The sequence below is a fragment of the Amblyomma americanum genome, chromosome 2 (assembly GCF_052857255.1).
Source record: "Amblyomma americanum isolate KBUSLIRL-KWMA chromosome 2, ASM5285725v1, whole genome shotgun sequence".
Lineage (NCBI taxonomy): Eukaryota > Metazoa > Arthropoda > Arachnida > Ixodida > Ixodidae > Amblyomma > Amblyomma americanum.
Genome location: NC_135498.1, coordinates 96,510,703 through 96,527,824, shown reverse-complemented (window position 1 = coordinate 96,527,824; position 17,122 = coordinate 96,510,703). Strand labels below are relative to the sequence as shown.

At 44.1% G+C, this 17,122-nt stretch overlaps 2 protein-coding genes across 3 annotated transcripts in view; both read left to right on the top strand.

Moving 5' to 3' along the window:
- Positions 1–17,122, top strand: part of LOC144121647 (caspase-14-like) — a 53,829-nt gene that overhangs the window by 16,561 nt on the left and 20,146 nt on the right. The gene's annotated exons all lie outside the window — the stretch shown is intronic.
- Positions 1,029–13,947, top strand: LOC144121648 (uncharacterized). The gene is made up of 5 exons (XM_077654972.1): positions 1,029–1,178; positions 7,949–8,074; positions 10,564–10,793; positions 12,701–12,860; positions 13,348–13,947. Exons 2-5 carry the CDS (start codon positions 7,969–7,971, stop codon positions 13,719–13,721), a joined length of 870 nt encoding a protein of 289 aa, XP_077511098.1. The 5' UTR covers positions 1,029–1,178; positions 7,949–7,968; the 3' UTR covers positions 13,722–13,947.

Below are 17,122 nucleotides of genomic sequence, written 5' to 3'. Positions count from 1 at the left end.
TCTTAAAGAACTGTGGCAGCCTGGAAGCAGTGACAAGAAGATTAGGCGTAGGTAAAGATCAGATATATAGGCGCTTAGGGACAATTAAGGGGGCAATGTCATTACTAATATGGACAAGTTTGTCAAAGTAGCAGAGCAGTTCTATACTGACCTATACATTATTCAGAGTAGTGAGGACAATGAGATTGGCATTAGAGAAGAGCAATCAAACGTTCTGCCAGTAACGAAGACCGAGGTTAAGAAAGCTTTAGAAGCTATGAAAAAGGGGAAAGCAGCTGCGTAGGACGCGGTAACTACAGATTTGCTGAAGGATGGTGGGGCTATTGTGCTAGAAAAACTGGCCACCCTGTATAAGCAGTGCCTCTTGGCATCGACGGTACCGCAGTGAAACTGCCCACATTCAGGGCCACTGCACAGAATGCCTCCACGACAAAGTAGTCCGTTGTTAAAAGTTCTTTCAGCGCAAGCTAGAAGCTAATCACAGGAAAAACTTATAAGGTCTGTATTCTAGAATTTTGGTGCCTGGCTGGTTTCATAATTCAATATAGTTGCATTATCGTTTACCACCTTCCAGCCTAGCAGGAAATAAACCACATATGCAGCAAAGGCCACTGATGCTACCACAGAGGCTGTGTGCTTGGCCACCAAGGTCACATGATAATCTACATCCCTTCCCTACATTTCCTTTCATAGCCCACAGGCTGCTTCAAGATGCCTACTGTAAAGTGTTTGTGTTTGCAATAGCTAGGAATTATTGCATTAAAAGTAATATCCAGGAATTGTTGCATTAAATGTTTGCCTTATTTTCATGTGAAGCAGCAATTTTAGTGTGGACTGCACTTGAGTTGGGTGTTTGATCTCTAACCTTTTGCAGGATCATACAAGAATGCAGAGAAAAAGGCTAAGAAATATGAGATGAGCTCTGCAGTGGAAAGCTCTGCAATTTCTGGTAAGTGGAAAATCCTAAATTTTTAAACATTAGTAAAGTTAATGCATATTAAAAGTATGCACGCATTTTTCTGTTTTTGGCAATGAAGGTCCGGATGGGCCTGACGTCCGGCTGCCATCGCCACCACCCCGGCTGCCATCGCCACCACCCCGGCTGCCATCGCCACCACCCCGGCTCCCGTCGCCACCACCCCAGCTGCCATCGCCACCCCGGCTGATATCACCACCCTGTAAGCCTTTATCTGTGTTTAGTCTTTAGACTTGCATTGTTTCAGTTATGGCTTAGTGAATTTATGGTAATATCACATAGGAGAAAGGGGGGACACCCACCCTCTAGCCGCCCCTGCTTTTTATTGTTCGCAAAAAATGCATATGGGTGACTCATGAATTTGAGCTCAATTAAGACCCTGTTGCAAAACTGCATTAAGTCTGCTTTCCTGCATAGCAAAAACCCCTTTACCACAGAGTCCATGCGAGTCCTTGAAAATCTTTCAAGAGGGAGAAGTTATTTTCAAGGGCTGAAGAACAATTTGAGGTGAAGGCAACGGAACAGATTCTTTCAGTTGTCAACACGTGTGCCCTATCCTTAGACGATGTCATGGCCAGTTGATACAGTGTTAGGTGGTAGCTTTAGAGATCACTTCTTGGTTTTTATCGTTGTTACAATGTTCTTTTTGGTGCCTTTAAAATCACCAGTCACACCTGTGTAGGCATGCGCTGTACCCTCAGAAGACTGAAGCATGCGCTGATTGATGTCAGACGTTCTTTCTGAGAAAAATGTACCCGGGCGTTGTTTACGGCGTCCCGTGTTCCGAATGGGACAGTGTCTACATTGGCGAGACTGGCAATTTTAAAAGGCACCTAAAAAAACATTGCAACGATAGGTTTGCCGAGAAGAGCAATTGTAGTGAGGTACTGTAAAAATTGAGTCATGAAGTTTAGCATTTCATTGTTTTCAAGCAAAGGATGGAAGGTAGAATATAGTTTTTGTACTGAAAATTTAAAAGTGCACAGAAGACAGGGACAAGAGGACTGGATGGGACAAACGCTGCTCACAACTGGGTTTATAAGAAACATTTTTCATTAACAGCCCACCTGTGAAGTCATAGTCAGCATTGACTTGCACAATGTAACTGCCAAAGGCAGGAGAGAATTTTAAAATTGTAATTCATCAGAATGTAATCAAAGGATGGTGCTACGTGTGTACAATGCTTGCTGACACCAAAGCATGTACTATAGTAACCATATGCGACTTGCCCATGAACAGCAGCTCTTTTTGAAGCATGGTCACAGAGCCTTTCGCTCATACACTCGACACACAAATTGCCGCAATGGCTTTGTGGTTAAGGTGCTTGGCTGCTGACGCAAAAGGTGCCGGCTCAATCCCGACTGCAGTGGTCTCACTTCAGTGGAGGTGGAATGCTAGATGCTCGCCCGTGTACTGTGCAATGTCTGTGCACGTTAAAGAACACCAGGTGGCTGAAACTATCGGAGCTCTCTACTGAGTTGCTCCAGCTAAGGTGGTTTGGGACATTAAGCCTCGTAAGTCATGACTAAGAGACAATTTCGGTATCTCCCTTTCAGTTTGTTTTTTTGCCATATCCCACGATTGCAGTCCTGTGCACTTCAGGGAAGCATCCGTGGCATTCCCCACAATGAAGTGGCAGATTCAATCCACCGCCTGTTCCAAAGGGCGTGGGCGCTCTCTGAGGCGGTCGTTAATACACCAGCCAATTTGGCTGATGTACACTGCCACACCTGTGTGGTATTCGATAGATGACACCAGTGCAGCAAGGAACATGCACGTTTTGGTGCTTCTTCCAGCAGTCAGTATGGCGATCCGGCCTTTCCTCTACAAGTCTTGCATAGCTGCGACAGCTTACATGGCGTACAAAAATCCCAACTGTATGCCATACTTAGAGGCGATTTTCTTCGGGCTATGAAAGCTTTGTGCTGTAGGGCGTAACCTAATACCATTTGTTCTTGGAACCTCATATATTTTGATCTCGAAAAGTATGAGGTTATGCCCTAACTGCACAGTCTCATAAGCTGAGGATAATTGCTTCTCAGTATGGCATACGGCTGGTGTTTTCTGTGCCACGTAAGCTGTTACAGTTATGAAGACTTATAGAGGAAAAGCCATATTATCGTACTAGCTGCCAGAAGAAGCACCAAAACATGTACGTTCTTGCTGCGCTGGTGTAGCCTATAGGACACCACTCAACTATGGCAAAGTGTGCATTAGTAAAACTGGCCGGTGCATTAAGAGTATAGATACCTTCCTTTTGGGTAGTGTTTTCATCTTTAAAATATTGTGTAAGGCATTGTTACACATGGATTACCGTGTGGTATTTTCCTCTGGCTGCTATATAATTTACAATCCATTTTCTTGTGCTGTTTTGGCTTCAGTTTAAGCAGCTAAACAATGACCGCGACGTCAACATGTGGTTACAGGTCACGTGAGGCATGAAAAAATGGCAGTATAATCGCTACTCCTACATTTGTTATCATTCAGGCTCTTTGGGTGAAAGTGCATATTTCGCTTCTTTCCTTGTGACGCATCAGTAATCACGGTTCCCTTTTCTCAAAGGTCCCATGTCTTGAATTCATGAATTAAAAGACTAGCGCATATAACAGAGACACAGACAAAGAAGTAGACAGGACGAGCGCTAAACATCAACTGAGTTGTTTACTGAACATAAAGGAACATATAAGCAATTCGGTGGTGCATGCGCACACTGGGTTAACAATACATAGACAATCTAATCAAGGTGTGGCAAACTGTTCTTTAGGTACATTTTTTCTTTTTTGGTCAAGGTAAGTGAACTAGTGCTTACACAGTTATCACCTTCTCTGTCAATGTGATAGGCCTCACAAATCTCGCGACCTAACTTTGTGCCTCCCCTACCAAGCACACACGTGGCACCAAACGCCGGCACGCACCCGCACCGCTTACAATGATTGGCCAAATGACCGCCCCCCGCCAATGAATCTACCAGCGTGCTGTGCTCTCGTAGCCGCTCGTTCAGGCACCGTCCAGACTGCCCCACGTAGCATCTACCGCAGGAGAGGGGTATGCGGTATACGATGCCAGTAGTGCAAGGCACAAACTTGCATACGTGTTTTGTGGTGCAGACCGGTTTCCTTTCTTCGTTGACCGCTTTGCACATGCGCACCAGCTTTTCGGGGGCAGTGAACATCACGTCCACACCGCACCTCTCTCCAACTTTCTTCAGCCGGTGCGATAGCTGGTGCACGTACGGAATAGCGGTACGCCTCAGCCTCCTGCAGCTAGTTTCCGCTGCCACGCCAGGGCGGCCACCTGCCCTGATTTCTTTCAGGAGGCACTGCGCTACAGCCGTCACGGTATCCATAGGAAAACCGGCGTTCTGCAACCGGTGCACTTGCGTCTGCAAACTGATCTCAATTTTATGCTGGCAAGACTTCTCGAGAGCACCACGCAGGCAATTTTTTGCAATGCCCCGTTTTACCAATTTCGAATGAGCCGAATTGTACGCTAAAATTTCCTTTTTTGTGCGTGGCTGGTACGACCAGCAGATGTGCCCCGTGCCAAAGAACAAACAAATCTCGAGGAATTGGAGACACCCGTTGATCGGAACTTCATGCGTGAATCTCAGCTTGACAGAACATTCACCGAAAATATCTAAAACACTTTTTACAACCTGTGGTTTGTCACTCTCGTTCTCAACATTCACAAACACAATAAAATCATCCACATATCTAAAACACCTCACTACACCTTTTTCCCTTTTCATGCACGCTGCAACGCGTTTGTCAAATTGACCTAAAAATATTTCGCTAAGTATTGGAGCTATGCATGAGCCTATGCAAATACCGTCTTTTTGCACGAACAACTTGTCGTTAAAACAAATAAAGGTGGATGAGAGGTAACACTTAACTAACGCTACAAAGTCATTTACAGAAACCCCGCTGCTATTTTGGAACTTAACAGCCCCCCAGCTTTCAATTCGCTCTTTTACTGCGTCTAGTAACTCTATTTGGGGAATGGAATAAAAGAGCTCCTCAATATCTACTGAAAAGGCGAAATTAGCTCCTGAAGCACCACCTTGCTCACCCAAAAATTCAATTACATCCTTTGAGTTGCTCACACGAAAAGGGTCTTCTACATCTAGCTGGCTAAGGTGCTTTTGAAGGTATTTTGATACCAGGCCTTGCCAGGCTTCATTCTCGGATACAATCGCTCTGAGTGGCATGCCTTCTTTGTGGGTTTTGGCGGAAAAGAATACGTTCAGACCCAGCGTCTTTGCTGTTTTTACAGACTGATATAGTCCTGTCAAATTGAGCCGTTCACACATTTTTAATGCCTCTGCTTTTACTTTTCTGCCAGATATTTTCAGGGGAATAAAATTCTTGTCAATAGCTTGCTTAGCCTTTTCAAGATACATCGTTTTGGGCAACACGACGAATCCACCCTCTTTATCAGCGGTCAGCAAAGAAAGGTTGTTATTCTTGAGGTAATGGATTGTATTGCTCACCGCTAGCGTTACCCCACGCGAACACGGCTTTCTACTCGACAAGCAGTCAACACCTTCGGAAATACATCTAGCCTTGTCTTCCACGTCTGCACATTGCCCTACTTTCCTAACCATGGTAATGAGTCCGAGAGGTGTTTCGTTAACCTCATTACAAAATTTAGGCCCGCAGCTCAAAACCTTTTGAACTTTATCTGGGAGACCACATTCTGCTAAACACAACACTTTTTTCTTAGGGACATCTTGGGAATCCTCTTTTGCTTTTTTCCAAGCACACAATGATGGCAGGCCACAAGACCAAAGAAACTCGGTAACATTCGCTGCCTCTCTGGCCCAAGTCCTGATAAAGGCATCACAGGTTACCTGGCAGCTTGTCCTGGTCGCAGCATGCACACGTAAGCACAACTGCAAATACCGAATGCTTCTCCAGAGTTCGGCACGGAAGATCTTGGTGATTCTTCTGGTATGTCGTACAGATGCTTGGTAGGGATGGAACAAAGCTTGCACGTCAGGCGGTACCAGTCCATTCTTCAGGGCGAAGGATAGCACTCTTGCACGATAGGTAGTGACTGCTATTAGGTTCACATAAGTAACTGAAGGATCACGACACATAAAAGAAGGAAGCACAGGGCCCGATGTACGAGAAATCAATGCAATCAAGGCGGAAAGCTGGGCTAGTTGGTGTTTCATCATGAATTAAAAGACTAGCGCATATAACAGAGACACAGACAAAGAAGTAGACAGGACGAGCGCTAAACATCAACTGAGTTGTTTACTGAACATAAAGGAACATATAAGCAATTCGGTGGTGCATGCGCACACTGGGTTAACAATACATAGACAATCTAATCAATCTAATATGCGCTAGTCTTTTAATTCATGATGAAACACCAACTAGCCCAGCTTTCCGCCTTGGTCCCATGTCTGCCCCACTCCCCAGTTTTGCAGTCCTGCAAAACCATATATATACAATTTTTTCTGTTATCTTTGCGTTGCTGTCATGCATTGTTGCAAGTGTTTGGTTTGGACGCGTTTCTGAACATCACTGCGCGTATGACTACGTATTACTCCCCCGATAACAGAGCAGCAAGCTTCCACACAACCGACCGAAAGGCACTTCTAGCATTACTTTTTTTCGAACTGAGCACAGAGAGGAGGTGAAGCCTTAGAGAAAGGCACATGCCGTGATCACCGACGCACCACAAGGAAAGAAGTGAAGTGTGTGCTTCCGGCAGAGCAGGCGGATTGGTGCATCACCCGTTTGCAGCAGTCTCACAGAAGCAAGGACTCCTTGGGTACTTTTATTTCTTTGGGCTTAACTTACGGCTGTGTTGTGTCGACTGCAAGGACATTTTAAAGGAAATCCAAGGGCCAAAGTAAAAACAAAAATGAAGTTTTCCAGAATACTCTTTTGGAACAGACAGCGGATCAAAACTTCATTGTGGTAACTGTCTTGAATGCTTTCCTGAACTGCACAGGATTGTAATCGTGGGACGAGGCAAAAAAATGAACTTGAGAAGGAGGTACTGGAAGCATCTCTTTTGGGTGATAAGTGCGTGAGCGAAAGGTCTGTGACCGTGCTTCAGAAATTGTCCACGTGCAAGTAAATTATGGTAACTATATAGTACGTGTTTTGGTGTCATCATACGTTCTACACACGTGGCACCATCCTTTGATTGTATGCTGGTGAGTTTATAATTTTCTTGTTCTGCATTTGGCGATTACCTTATGCAAGTCGATGCTCGCTACAGCTGCGCTGGTGGGCTGCTATCAGAAATGTCTGAATAAACTGCTATGAGTAGCGCTTGTCCTCTCCAGTTCTACTATAGTAGTCCTACGACTATAGTAGACCATAGTCCGGTTCCGGACTATAATCTAGTGATTGAATGTGTGTGTAGATGGTGCCTTCTGGAGTGGACTATTTTATACTGTGAGTGAGTGCGTACATGGATGGTGACTGCGGGAGTGGAATATGTACTATTATAAGTGACTGTGTGCATAGCGGGTAGGATCCGACAGGTTTTAGGTCGTTGTTAACATAAGTGACGCTACGGTGGATCAATTGCCAGCAGAATAAGCAAGGCTAATCCCACCTGTAGCATACAACTCAACTCTGCGGTTCTCTCGTTCAAGTTGTTCTTGTGCTTTCAAATTTGCAGCATGATACCAGCTGGGGCAGCATACAGCTTCGTTAAGGCTTTTTGTGTTTTTGAGGGTCCGCCAGAATAAAGGAGCAGTTTAAATTACTAAATCTGGTAGAATGAGATGACACCCTGAACAAGCATGGTCTTAATGAATGGGAGCTCATAAATGCTTAATGCTAATTCTGTACGAGGCAGTTACGGCGTATATATATGTATCCTTTCAGCAGAAGTGCTGATGTAGCATTTTGGCATTATCTGTGTAGCATTACCTGTGTTATACTGAGTAATTTTTCCGTTCTTCCTGCATCAACACTAATGCTTCATGTTCGTGTCCAACTTCAGCCCTGCTTAGCAGCCACTCAATGGAGGCGGCCACACCAGCTGGTGCAAATTGCACTGCGGGCTGCCCGGCTAGTTCGGCCTCCACTGCAGGTGACCTTGAGGATGTGGAGGAAGCGACTAGCGATCGTAAGGCTTTTCGCTTTCTTTACTTGTATATGAAGAGCCTGAAAAGACGAGAATGCAGTGAGAGGATAGGATGAGAATCTATTTTTTTGAAGTATGAGCCTAAACAGGCCTTGGTAGAAGTTCTTTTTTGCCTTAAAGGAGACCTAGTTGGTGGATATTTCAAAACGTGTGCTTTGAAAATGACCACTGTTTGTATAAATATGCCTGCTGCAAGTAATTCATAATAGAAGTACTGAACCTAAGCGGTGATAAAATTTGCTACTTGACACTTCCACAGCTTTACCTCATTCCTACTAACTAGTTGCAGTGTGTTTTCCCGGCGAGTAGCAGTTTGTTTCCTTTAATTTCTTTTTTTGGTTCTGGATTGTGGTTTTGGTTCTGTTATTGTTGTTTCCCTTGGCCTATGTCACTAGAAAGCCACAACCTTTTAAAGACGGACCAATAGAAATAAAACAAACATTACAGATTGTGGTTCAGGACTGCAAAGTGGTCACTGTACTCTGTACAGTTTCTCTAGTTTTTGTGCATATATTTTTTATGTGCCCAGCCTCCTGTGCTTTCTCACTACCACTGGCAGCTGTTGTCACAATGGAAGAATACACTTATGGCTGTTTCCATCCTTGCCATGATGTGACGGCAATCAAAATGGCAACCAAGCTGAATAGAAAACTGGTGGTACATAGAAGGAACAGTATTCAGAGCAGCTATTTTTAACTAAGGCATTGTCAGTGCATGGTGCATTTGTGATATATAGATCTGCAAGGGATAGAGCAGTTGTACAGAACAAATACCTTTGTGTTTAGCTGTGCCTTGTGGTGGAATCAATGGCAATTTAGTAGCTTAATGCAGAGCATGTTGACGCCCAGTGTTGGTTTACATTACCATCATCGATGCTGCAGTCCCACAGGGTGTTAATTGTTCTGACGTCCAGTGAAATCTTCCACAGCAGTTCATCATCCTGCAGAATCTCGCACTTCACAAACAACCTCACCATGACATCGTGTAGAACAGCCACAAATATGTTCCCTCGAGGCATCCACCACATTTGCATTACCCGTCCTGATATGTCAAACTTGCGGCCAGGTGCGCAGTTGTTCTGTGAAGGATGACAGCCATCTTGAACATATTCGTGAAGAAGCACCGAATGCTTATGGGGCATTCACTCTTGGACACTCGGCGGAGAGAGCAAGCGAAATCCTCTGCCACCGAAAAAGCTGCATCGTTCACACTTCCCAACCACCTCGTCTGCGCTCATCGTCTGTGTGTCGTCTGCTCAAGGCGTACACAGATATGGCAAGAGGTTAATCCATGCTGTCTAGATACGATAACTGTATGCACGCTTACTTACGCTAAATGCAGCTATTTTGCCAGACGTTACGCCATTTCTAGCATTGTCGCTTTTAAATACATAAGATTAGCCTAGTGGCGCCATCTGGTGGTTACTCTCAAGCCTTTTTTAAAAAAGGAAAGGATCGTCACCTAAAATAAAAAAAGAACACATTTATCACTCACACTTTTTTTATGGGTGAGATGAGACAAAGCGAAAGAGCGCTGGCGCTTTTATGGGCATTGAACGCACTCAAACAGGCAGTAACAGCGACGAATTCAGTCCCAAACGAGGCGTCCCGCACCGAAGGGCGTCGCCATGTTTGTTGCCGAACTTCGTACTCTCCTTCCTATTGGCTGACGGGATTCGGCGGATTTTTTTCCGGTGGCAGAATTCGGTCCTGGACCGATCAGGCTTACCGCTTGGTATTTCGGCGCAATCTCTGCCGCGGCAGCGGATTCCGCTCGTTCTCTCTGCCGAATGTCCAAGTGTGAACGCGCCATTACTTGGCCCTGAGCACAATTGATGAAGCACCACATTACAAACTGGTAAAATATGTAGCCAGGAGACATTACATGCATCAAACAGCCACAGAGAAACTGTGTGCGTGGCATCAGCTCTTTTGTCAGCTGCAGAAGAACCAACAACAGAGTGAGCTGGTGCATCAGTGAAGAACCAAAAACAGCGCTCGCCCATCTTCTAGTCTGTCTTTATGGCGCTGTTTTTAGGTTTTCATCAGGTACCGGCACTCCCTGCAAGCGTTGCTGTTCTGAGTGGCAGTTCCACTGCAATTGGAACAGTGCCCCTTTCATCAACTATCAACACTCCCAAGAGTGCTGAGCATACAGCTAAAAGTAGAAAGAAAAACGAAAAATCGTTCTCAAGAACCATGCAGAAAATTCTGGGCAGAGCTGTGGAGCAAACATAAAATTTCATTTACCGCATCATCCCTGATACTAGTTTGTCTCCCCTTTATTTATGGTGCCATGCTCTGATTTTCGATTGCAAGCCAACACCCACATTTCGGATTTTCAAATTTGAAAACAATAGGTCGACTTGCAAGCGTGTAAATGCAGTATATTGCTCATATTGCATCCTTGAGGTGTAAATATATACATCTGCTGTGAAAGCCTGCCCTCACTGGAAACCTTGCTCGTTTCAGCGACAATGCTCAAGGTGCTGCGGCTGCTGCTAGAAATACGGCAGCAGCAGCGGGAAATCCTGCAGAGGCTGAGCCGGCTGGAGCAAGCTCGGCAAGAGCCGAGGACACGGTCGCCGTCTCCTCCCGTGAGCTCCCTCCCGCCACTGTGCCCTCAGCTGCCAGCCTTCAGTATTGAAGATTTTGAGGCGGCAGAAGCTGCTGTCAGAGATGACAGAGTAGCAGCTGCCCTGGTAATATAATTTTTCATTCAATGTTTTATTACAGTAGTCTGTTGGGTGCTTAATGTATATAGTTGAGATATTTATTGAAAAATCTGAGCCCCAGAAGTAGATGCTTGCCATGCCTAAGCCATAATCATGCTGTTCTTGTATAAGTTTTCAGCTAATATAGTGGGAATGGATGAATTTTGAAAAGTCCGCACATAGTAGGGTTACTGTGACATTGTTAATAGTCTGTTTTATTACAACTGAAAATTCCGGAAACAGTCGCGCCCACTTATACCGAACATGACAGTTGCATAGATTACTTTATACTAAGTCTATAATTCCTGTATTACAGTGAAAAATCCAAACTCCCGTACAGAATTAACATTTGTTTCTTTTTGATTCGAAATAAGTGCCTTAATTGTTTTTGCTTCTTCTACATTCGAAATGAATGCATTGTTTCTGTTCCTTCTAAAATCGGATTGAACGTTTCTTCAAAATAGACCCTATTTAATGCACTTTCTAAGCTCCCAAGTGCAGTCGTGTGCTCCTTATCAAGATCCTTGGCTATAAGCTGACTGCAGGCACTATGCAATTAATCCCCATTGCCGCTTTCACGGCAGCTAATGGTAGGTCAGGCCTGTTGTCATTAGCTTCCTGCTAGTTCAGTGCTTGTAGTTCACATGGCATATTCGTTTAAAAGCATCAACTATATGGTTCATGACCTCTGCAACAAATTACACAAGATGGTACAAAGGAAAGAAATTAACACGGACAGCACAGCTGTATCGGGGTATATAGCACAATTTCAGCTGATGGAAAAGGTGCGAAGGAAACAGGGCTTCAGTGCTTGTAGTTCACATGGCATATTCGTTTAAAAGCATCAACTATAGGGTTCATGACCTCTGCAACAAAGCACACAAGATGGTACAAAGGAAAGAAATTAACACGGACAGCACAGCTGTATCGGGGTATATAGCACAATTTCAGCTGATGGAAAAGGTGCGAAGGAAACAGGGCGAGAATTAACAAGAGTAATTAACATTTTGATTAGTAATTATATGCTGTCATTGACATATAGCACATTCTTGGCCACATGAGCAAGTTCTTCACTGATACTGATGGGGTACTAAGGCAAGGTTTACCTGCTTGGATATATGAGGGTGCAACTCTGATGATTCAGACGAAAATCTCTGTTACCTTGAAGTTTGAATTACAGAGTACTGTATCTGTGCTGCTAACAATGCTTTCAAGAGATATTTTAAGGCTGTCTTGATTTATTTAATCACAGGACTATGTTATGCTCTACTATACTATTTGTGGCACATTCCATCAAAGTATTGAGCCTCATGAAGCTAGTGTAGTGTAATGTTAAGTCTATTTTTTGGTATGTATTTTGTTTACAAAGTTTGGCTGAGTTAAGGTGGCACACAAATTATTTTAATTATTGGTTTGAGACGATTGACTGGGAGTGCTGTTTCGGAGCTAATTTTTTACATTATTCGTTGTTTTCCAATTAAGGAGACAGCTTTGATCAGTCTTTTGCCTGGCTATTGCTTTTTATGCCTTTCATTAATTGAAGTGCAGTACTCCACTCCAACCAGGACAGTTTCAAGAACCATAGATGCTAATTTTAGTTGCATATTTTCCCTGTAGTGATGCATAAGACATGAATCACCGTGGAGTATTCCCTTACGAGTGCTAAACAATTTAATATTGAACTTCTTGATGCTGTTACGGTGGTCAAAATGTAAGTGTTTCACATGAGGTGTAAAAAAACCACTATAATTGCTGCTGTGTTGTAGCAGGTATACTACGATTACTTTCGAAGTCACACCGTTGTCTTTGCTATTGCGTTCTACAAGTTAAGTGGTAATAGAATGTGATTTTTCATGTGAAATAACCGTTGGGCAACTGCAAATTTTTCCTTTCAGAAGAAGCAGCTTCTCCACCTAGGCGGAAACAATTTAAAGGAGGTGGCGGCGAATGTCATGGGTGCTGTGATGGGGGTGGCTGTGCAGAGACTATTCAGCCTGCGGGGGAGGAAAGGAAAACGGCCATTCGTTGGCACAAAGCTGTGCAGGGTGGCAACAGGTATACCTGATTTTGAATTGCTGTAGCTTTTAATTTAGAAATATTGAGATTCCTGCTTTTAAACATGTACAAGTTTTTCCAAGCTATTTTCTTGCTGTATCTTACTGTAATTTTTTATAACAGCTGATGAATATTCTGTTGCTGTGTTTATGTGATTAGTTTGGGGGTCTTAGTCATAAAACTCCATAAAGAAGCAGCAGATGCCCTCAATCAAACCAATCATTTCCATTTGTCATATTGTAATCCGTTGTCATGAACTTCCCTGCAATGGCCACTTTGACGTTGACTGCAGTGTCTTCATGATAGCTCATTTTTTTTGCATTTCACTACTGTACAGTACTTGTGTTGTTTGTTGGGATACCTTGCGTGTCAGTAACGTGTGGTTTTTCTGTGTCAAATCATGAACTTGGATTTCCATATGCTTGCAGGAAGTGTATCGTTTTAAAAGTTGCATTTCTTGGTCTTAATGCACACTCACCTTGCACAGATGCCATCTGCGAGAGGCAGGGTGTCGACATCCTGGCAGCACAGGGTTTCATTGGCAGGTGGCTGCCCGGTGCGTGCGACCGAGGGGGCGGCCGAAAGAGGCGCTATGCCCAAGCTTTAGAGCCTCCCGAGTCTCACGCTCAAGCGCCACCTGCTAACCCCTGTGCTGGGTCAGCACCCTGCCCAGGCGCGCCCTCAGCCTCCTGCCCTGCAACCCCTCCAGGCATGGCCATCCTGTCCCCCTCAGGGGTCCACCCAAGCTCTGCCCCCCCCCACAGCCTCCTCCTCACGCCCAGCCACCCTCCACCCAAGCTCTGCCCCTTCCCCTGCCCCCCCCCCCACAGCCTCCTCGTCACGCCCAGCCACCCCACGTAGCACCCTTGCCACATGGGTCATTGCCCCACGGGCACATGAGAAATAAAAAAACATTTTTCTGAAATTCCTGTTTGCTTGTTTCATTTGGTAGCTGCTGGACATTAAGTAAAAAATGTGCATGAAATATTGTTTGCAAATCAAGATACATATGCAATGAAAATACTGCATGCAGTTTTGAAATTTTAATGGGAGTTCGAACCAATTGCATATACAGCTAGAAGTCGCACAGTATTGAAAACCACGGACGGGACCTCTAAATGCATGCGATAATTCTGCACTGGTCTCGGAAAATACTGGAAATGCCTAGAGGTAGCCAAGATATGCCGGTATCCGAAAGGCCACTATTCGGCCATATTGGGGCCACTATTCGGCCATATTGTAGCCACTATTCGGCCATATTGGAGCCACTATTCGGCCATATTGGGCCCTATATTGGCAGTGATGTTTGGGCCATTCTTGGCATTCAGATTGGCTGAACATCAGCCCAATCTTGGCGGGAATGTTGGGCCATGCTTGGAAAGAGTTGCGATTTGCCTAAATGCCAACGAAGGGCCGATATTCGCGCCAATTTTCGCCAATGATATGCCAACGGTGGCCCGATATTGGCGTGAAAACGCACAGGTTACACGTCCTGATACTTTGCCGAGGCTGTCTTCACCCACAACTTTATTTTTTTTTGCAACCTCGGTGCTACTTCGTTTACAGCTATCAATTTTCACTGTTCTGATGTTTTTGTTTCAACTGTGCAGCTTAAAAGGCCCGTCAGCCATGCCCAACTACTTTGATGGAGGTGCCTAGGCACAAAGCTGAAGAGCTCATTCAGAAGGCTGGAAGGCATGCTGAAGCATGTATTTGAAATATACAGCACACAAACAGTGGTAAAGGACAGATAGAGCCTGTGACACGCAATACTCTCTAGAGTGGCTCAGATATTAAAATGACCTTTTCACTTCAAGTATTGCATATACTTCGGTAGTCTGTGCAAATACTCCTCATGCGCAATTCACATGACACATTTTGCAGTCGTTCCCCGATAATACAACCCTGTTTAATATGATCAACTCGAATTATATGGACAGCTTTTCTGGGGACGAAACCTTTTCAGTGTATTTACTCTTCGTTAATATGGAAACTCGCTGTCTGGACAACAGACGGTGAAAATGCATGGAGTTTATTGGGACCCGTGTATTTTTGTCCCGTTGATATGGGCAGTGATGAGAACAAAATCCCGAGGGCCTCTACCAGATGTTCCGCCTCTTACAATTTGAGTGCCGAAAACCAGCGAAAGGCAGGCGCGAATGTGCAAATGCCTGAGTAGTCGCCTTTCTGTGTGCATGGCTTCATGCTTCACAGCGGTAAGGTGCCAGGTCAACGCACGTTACCATTTGCCTCATTGGGGGACTGTTTGAGAAAAATAATTATCTGCATAATTTTTTGAAAACAACAATCAGCAGTTGTCAGTCGAGTGAGTATAGAGTTTTTGAAATATGAACCGCCCCAGCAGGACATATTTTATCACATCAACAAACACTATCATCCGTACCATTGACCACTAGGAGCTTCAAACATGCCCCACCCGAAACAGTTTGATTTTCAAAAAAATGGCGACCAGAATAATGCACCTGAGCTGCTAAGATTGCGCAGTTTCCACTTCACTGCCAGCCACTGTGCTTAGAAGGAGTCTGTAATCATAAAACAATTTTTCAAAATATCTGTTTCTGTATTTATTCATGATTCGTTATTACGAACGACACACTTTAAAGAAACTTTTGCTTGGAAACCAAGGTGTCCACATTAGCGAGGCACGACTGCATTCACTCCTTACTCAAATCCTGAGAAGCAAACCAATCTACACCCTAGTAACTGGTACTTGAACCACGAAAGATGGCAGTGTAGACAAATGGCAAGAAATATAGCCAAGGACTTGAGATGTGCGAAATAGGTGTTGCTTCGAACCAGTTCTCTTTAATAGGGTGCTCTATTGATGGCGTTGTCACTTTCTCGTGTAAGCGCTGTAGGGGAAGAGAGATGGTTTAGAGACCATGTGCACAATGGAGCCACAAAATATCTTTAAAAATTATGAAGCATGTCTTGAATGGCAGGCAGTTGACGCAGTTCGCCTTAGCACCATATAAAGGAGTCCACTTCGCCTTTTGCAGTTATGATTACTGTTGCTGTATTCGTGTGCAGTATGTGGCTACTGCTTTTCAGGCATTGAAAGACAATTGAAGAAATGTACATGGCACGAGTCATCTCGCAGTTCCTACCAAAAGTAAGGAGTTCGGCATTCCTAGTTGACACTGGCTTTCACACAGGTAGTTCAGAAAGTATTAAATCGTCACTCAGCATCCTACAGCTTAGTACAGTGTGCATCCACAATAGTAAATGCTACATAAATTTGCCCTGATGTATATAATTGTAAATTATGATTACACTTCACCTAAAAGTTAAATTTGTACAATGTACCGTGAAATACCACCAGAATGAATGCCTGTTTATCAGGTAAACATTTTTTGGAACCTCATGCCTACCAAACATTGTATCCGGTGGGCTGTTTTGGTTTCATAATTTAAGAAGGACTTATGCTGTCAAGAAGGCGTCGTGCGGCTTCATGAAAGCCCTTATATCACTTTATTGCCGCCCACAATTTATATCTCATTTGCATATTTAGCTTATTGCTTTCAAGCCAGTTACTGTGTGTACTCTGTAGCCAAGATCGAGATCTGCAAGGATTCACACGAAATTTTTTTTTGTGTTGCTGCTATGTAATTCATTCACTTGAGGATTCACTCTGCGTGGATGTTCACCAGTGTCGTATGAATACTGCTGGGGGAGACTGCGATGCATATTCTGCAACGAGCTTTAATAAGAGAGATTATGTTTTGCAAGAGAATCTGTATAATTTTTGTGAAGTATTGGTTGGAATGGCTTAGTCAGGTGAGTTCCACATGACGCCAGTCTCAATTTTCAACAATAAAAGCCACTTCGCGCTCACCTTGTGCACTAGCGTCGTTTCTTTGTCTACTCTGGTGTTTGGTGTGAATGGCATCATTGATACTGAATGACACTATTCATTCCCTGCTGAAAACCAGGAGAGGCTGGTGATGTGTTTGGCACAAATGTTTGAAGTGGAAACTTGTGTGTCATTCTTCTGTGGTTTATAATAAAAATATTCCATGCATAGTGTCTAAGTGAGTACGCATACTCTTGGAAGAACAACAAAGTTTCTTTTAGGTGCAAGCTCTTTATAATGGTGTACAAATTTAAAATTAGAAAGCAATATTGATATGCACGTTGGCTCAAAGTGAAGGTATAATGCATGAAGCACAGCTCCAGTGGCAGTGTAATGACTATGTGGCTACACAGCAGCCAATAGCTACATAAATAACCTTGTATATGTG

Bases quoted from the DNA above. Each gene is read 5' to 3' on its own strand.
- LOC144121648 (XM_077654972.1), top strand. From the start codon at position 7,969: ATGGAGGCGGCCACACCAGCTGGTGCAAATTGCACTGCGGGCTGCCCG. The intron at 8,075-10,563 runs GTAAGGCTTTTC...TGCTCGTTTCAG, and splicing joins GGAGGAAGCGACTAGCGATC to CGACAATGCTCAAGGTGCTG. The intron at 10,794-12,700 runs GTAATATAATTT...TTTTCCTTTCAG, and splicing joins ACAGAGTAGCAGCTGCCCTG to AAGAAGCAGCTTCTCCACCT.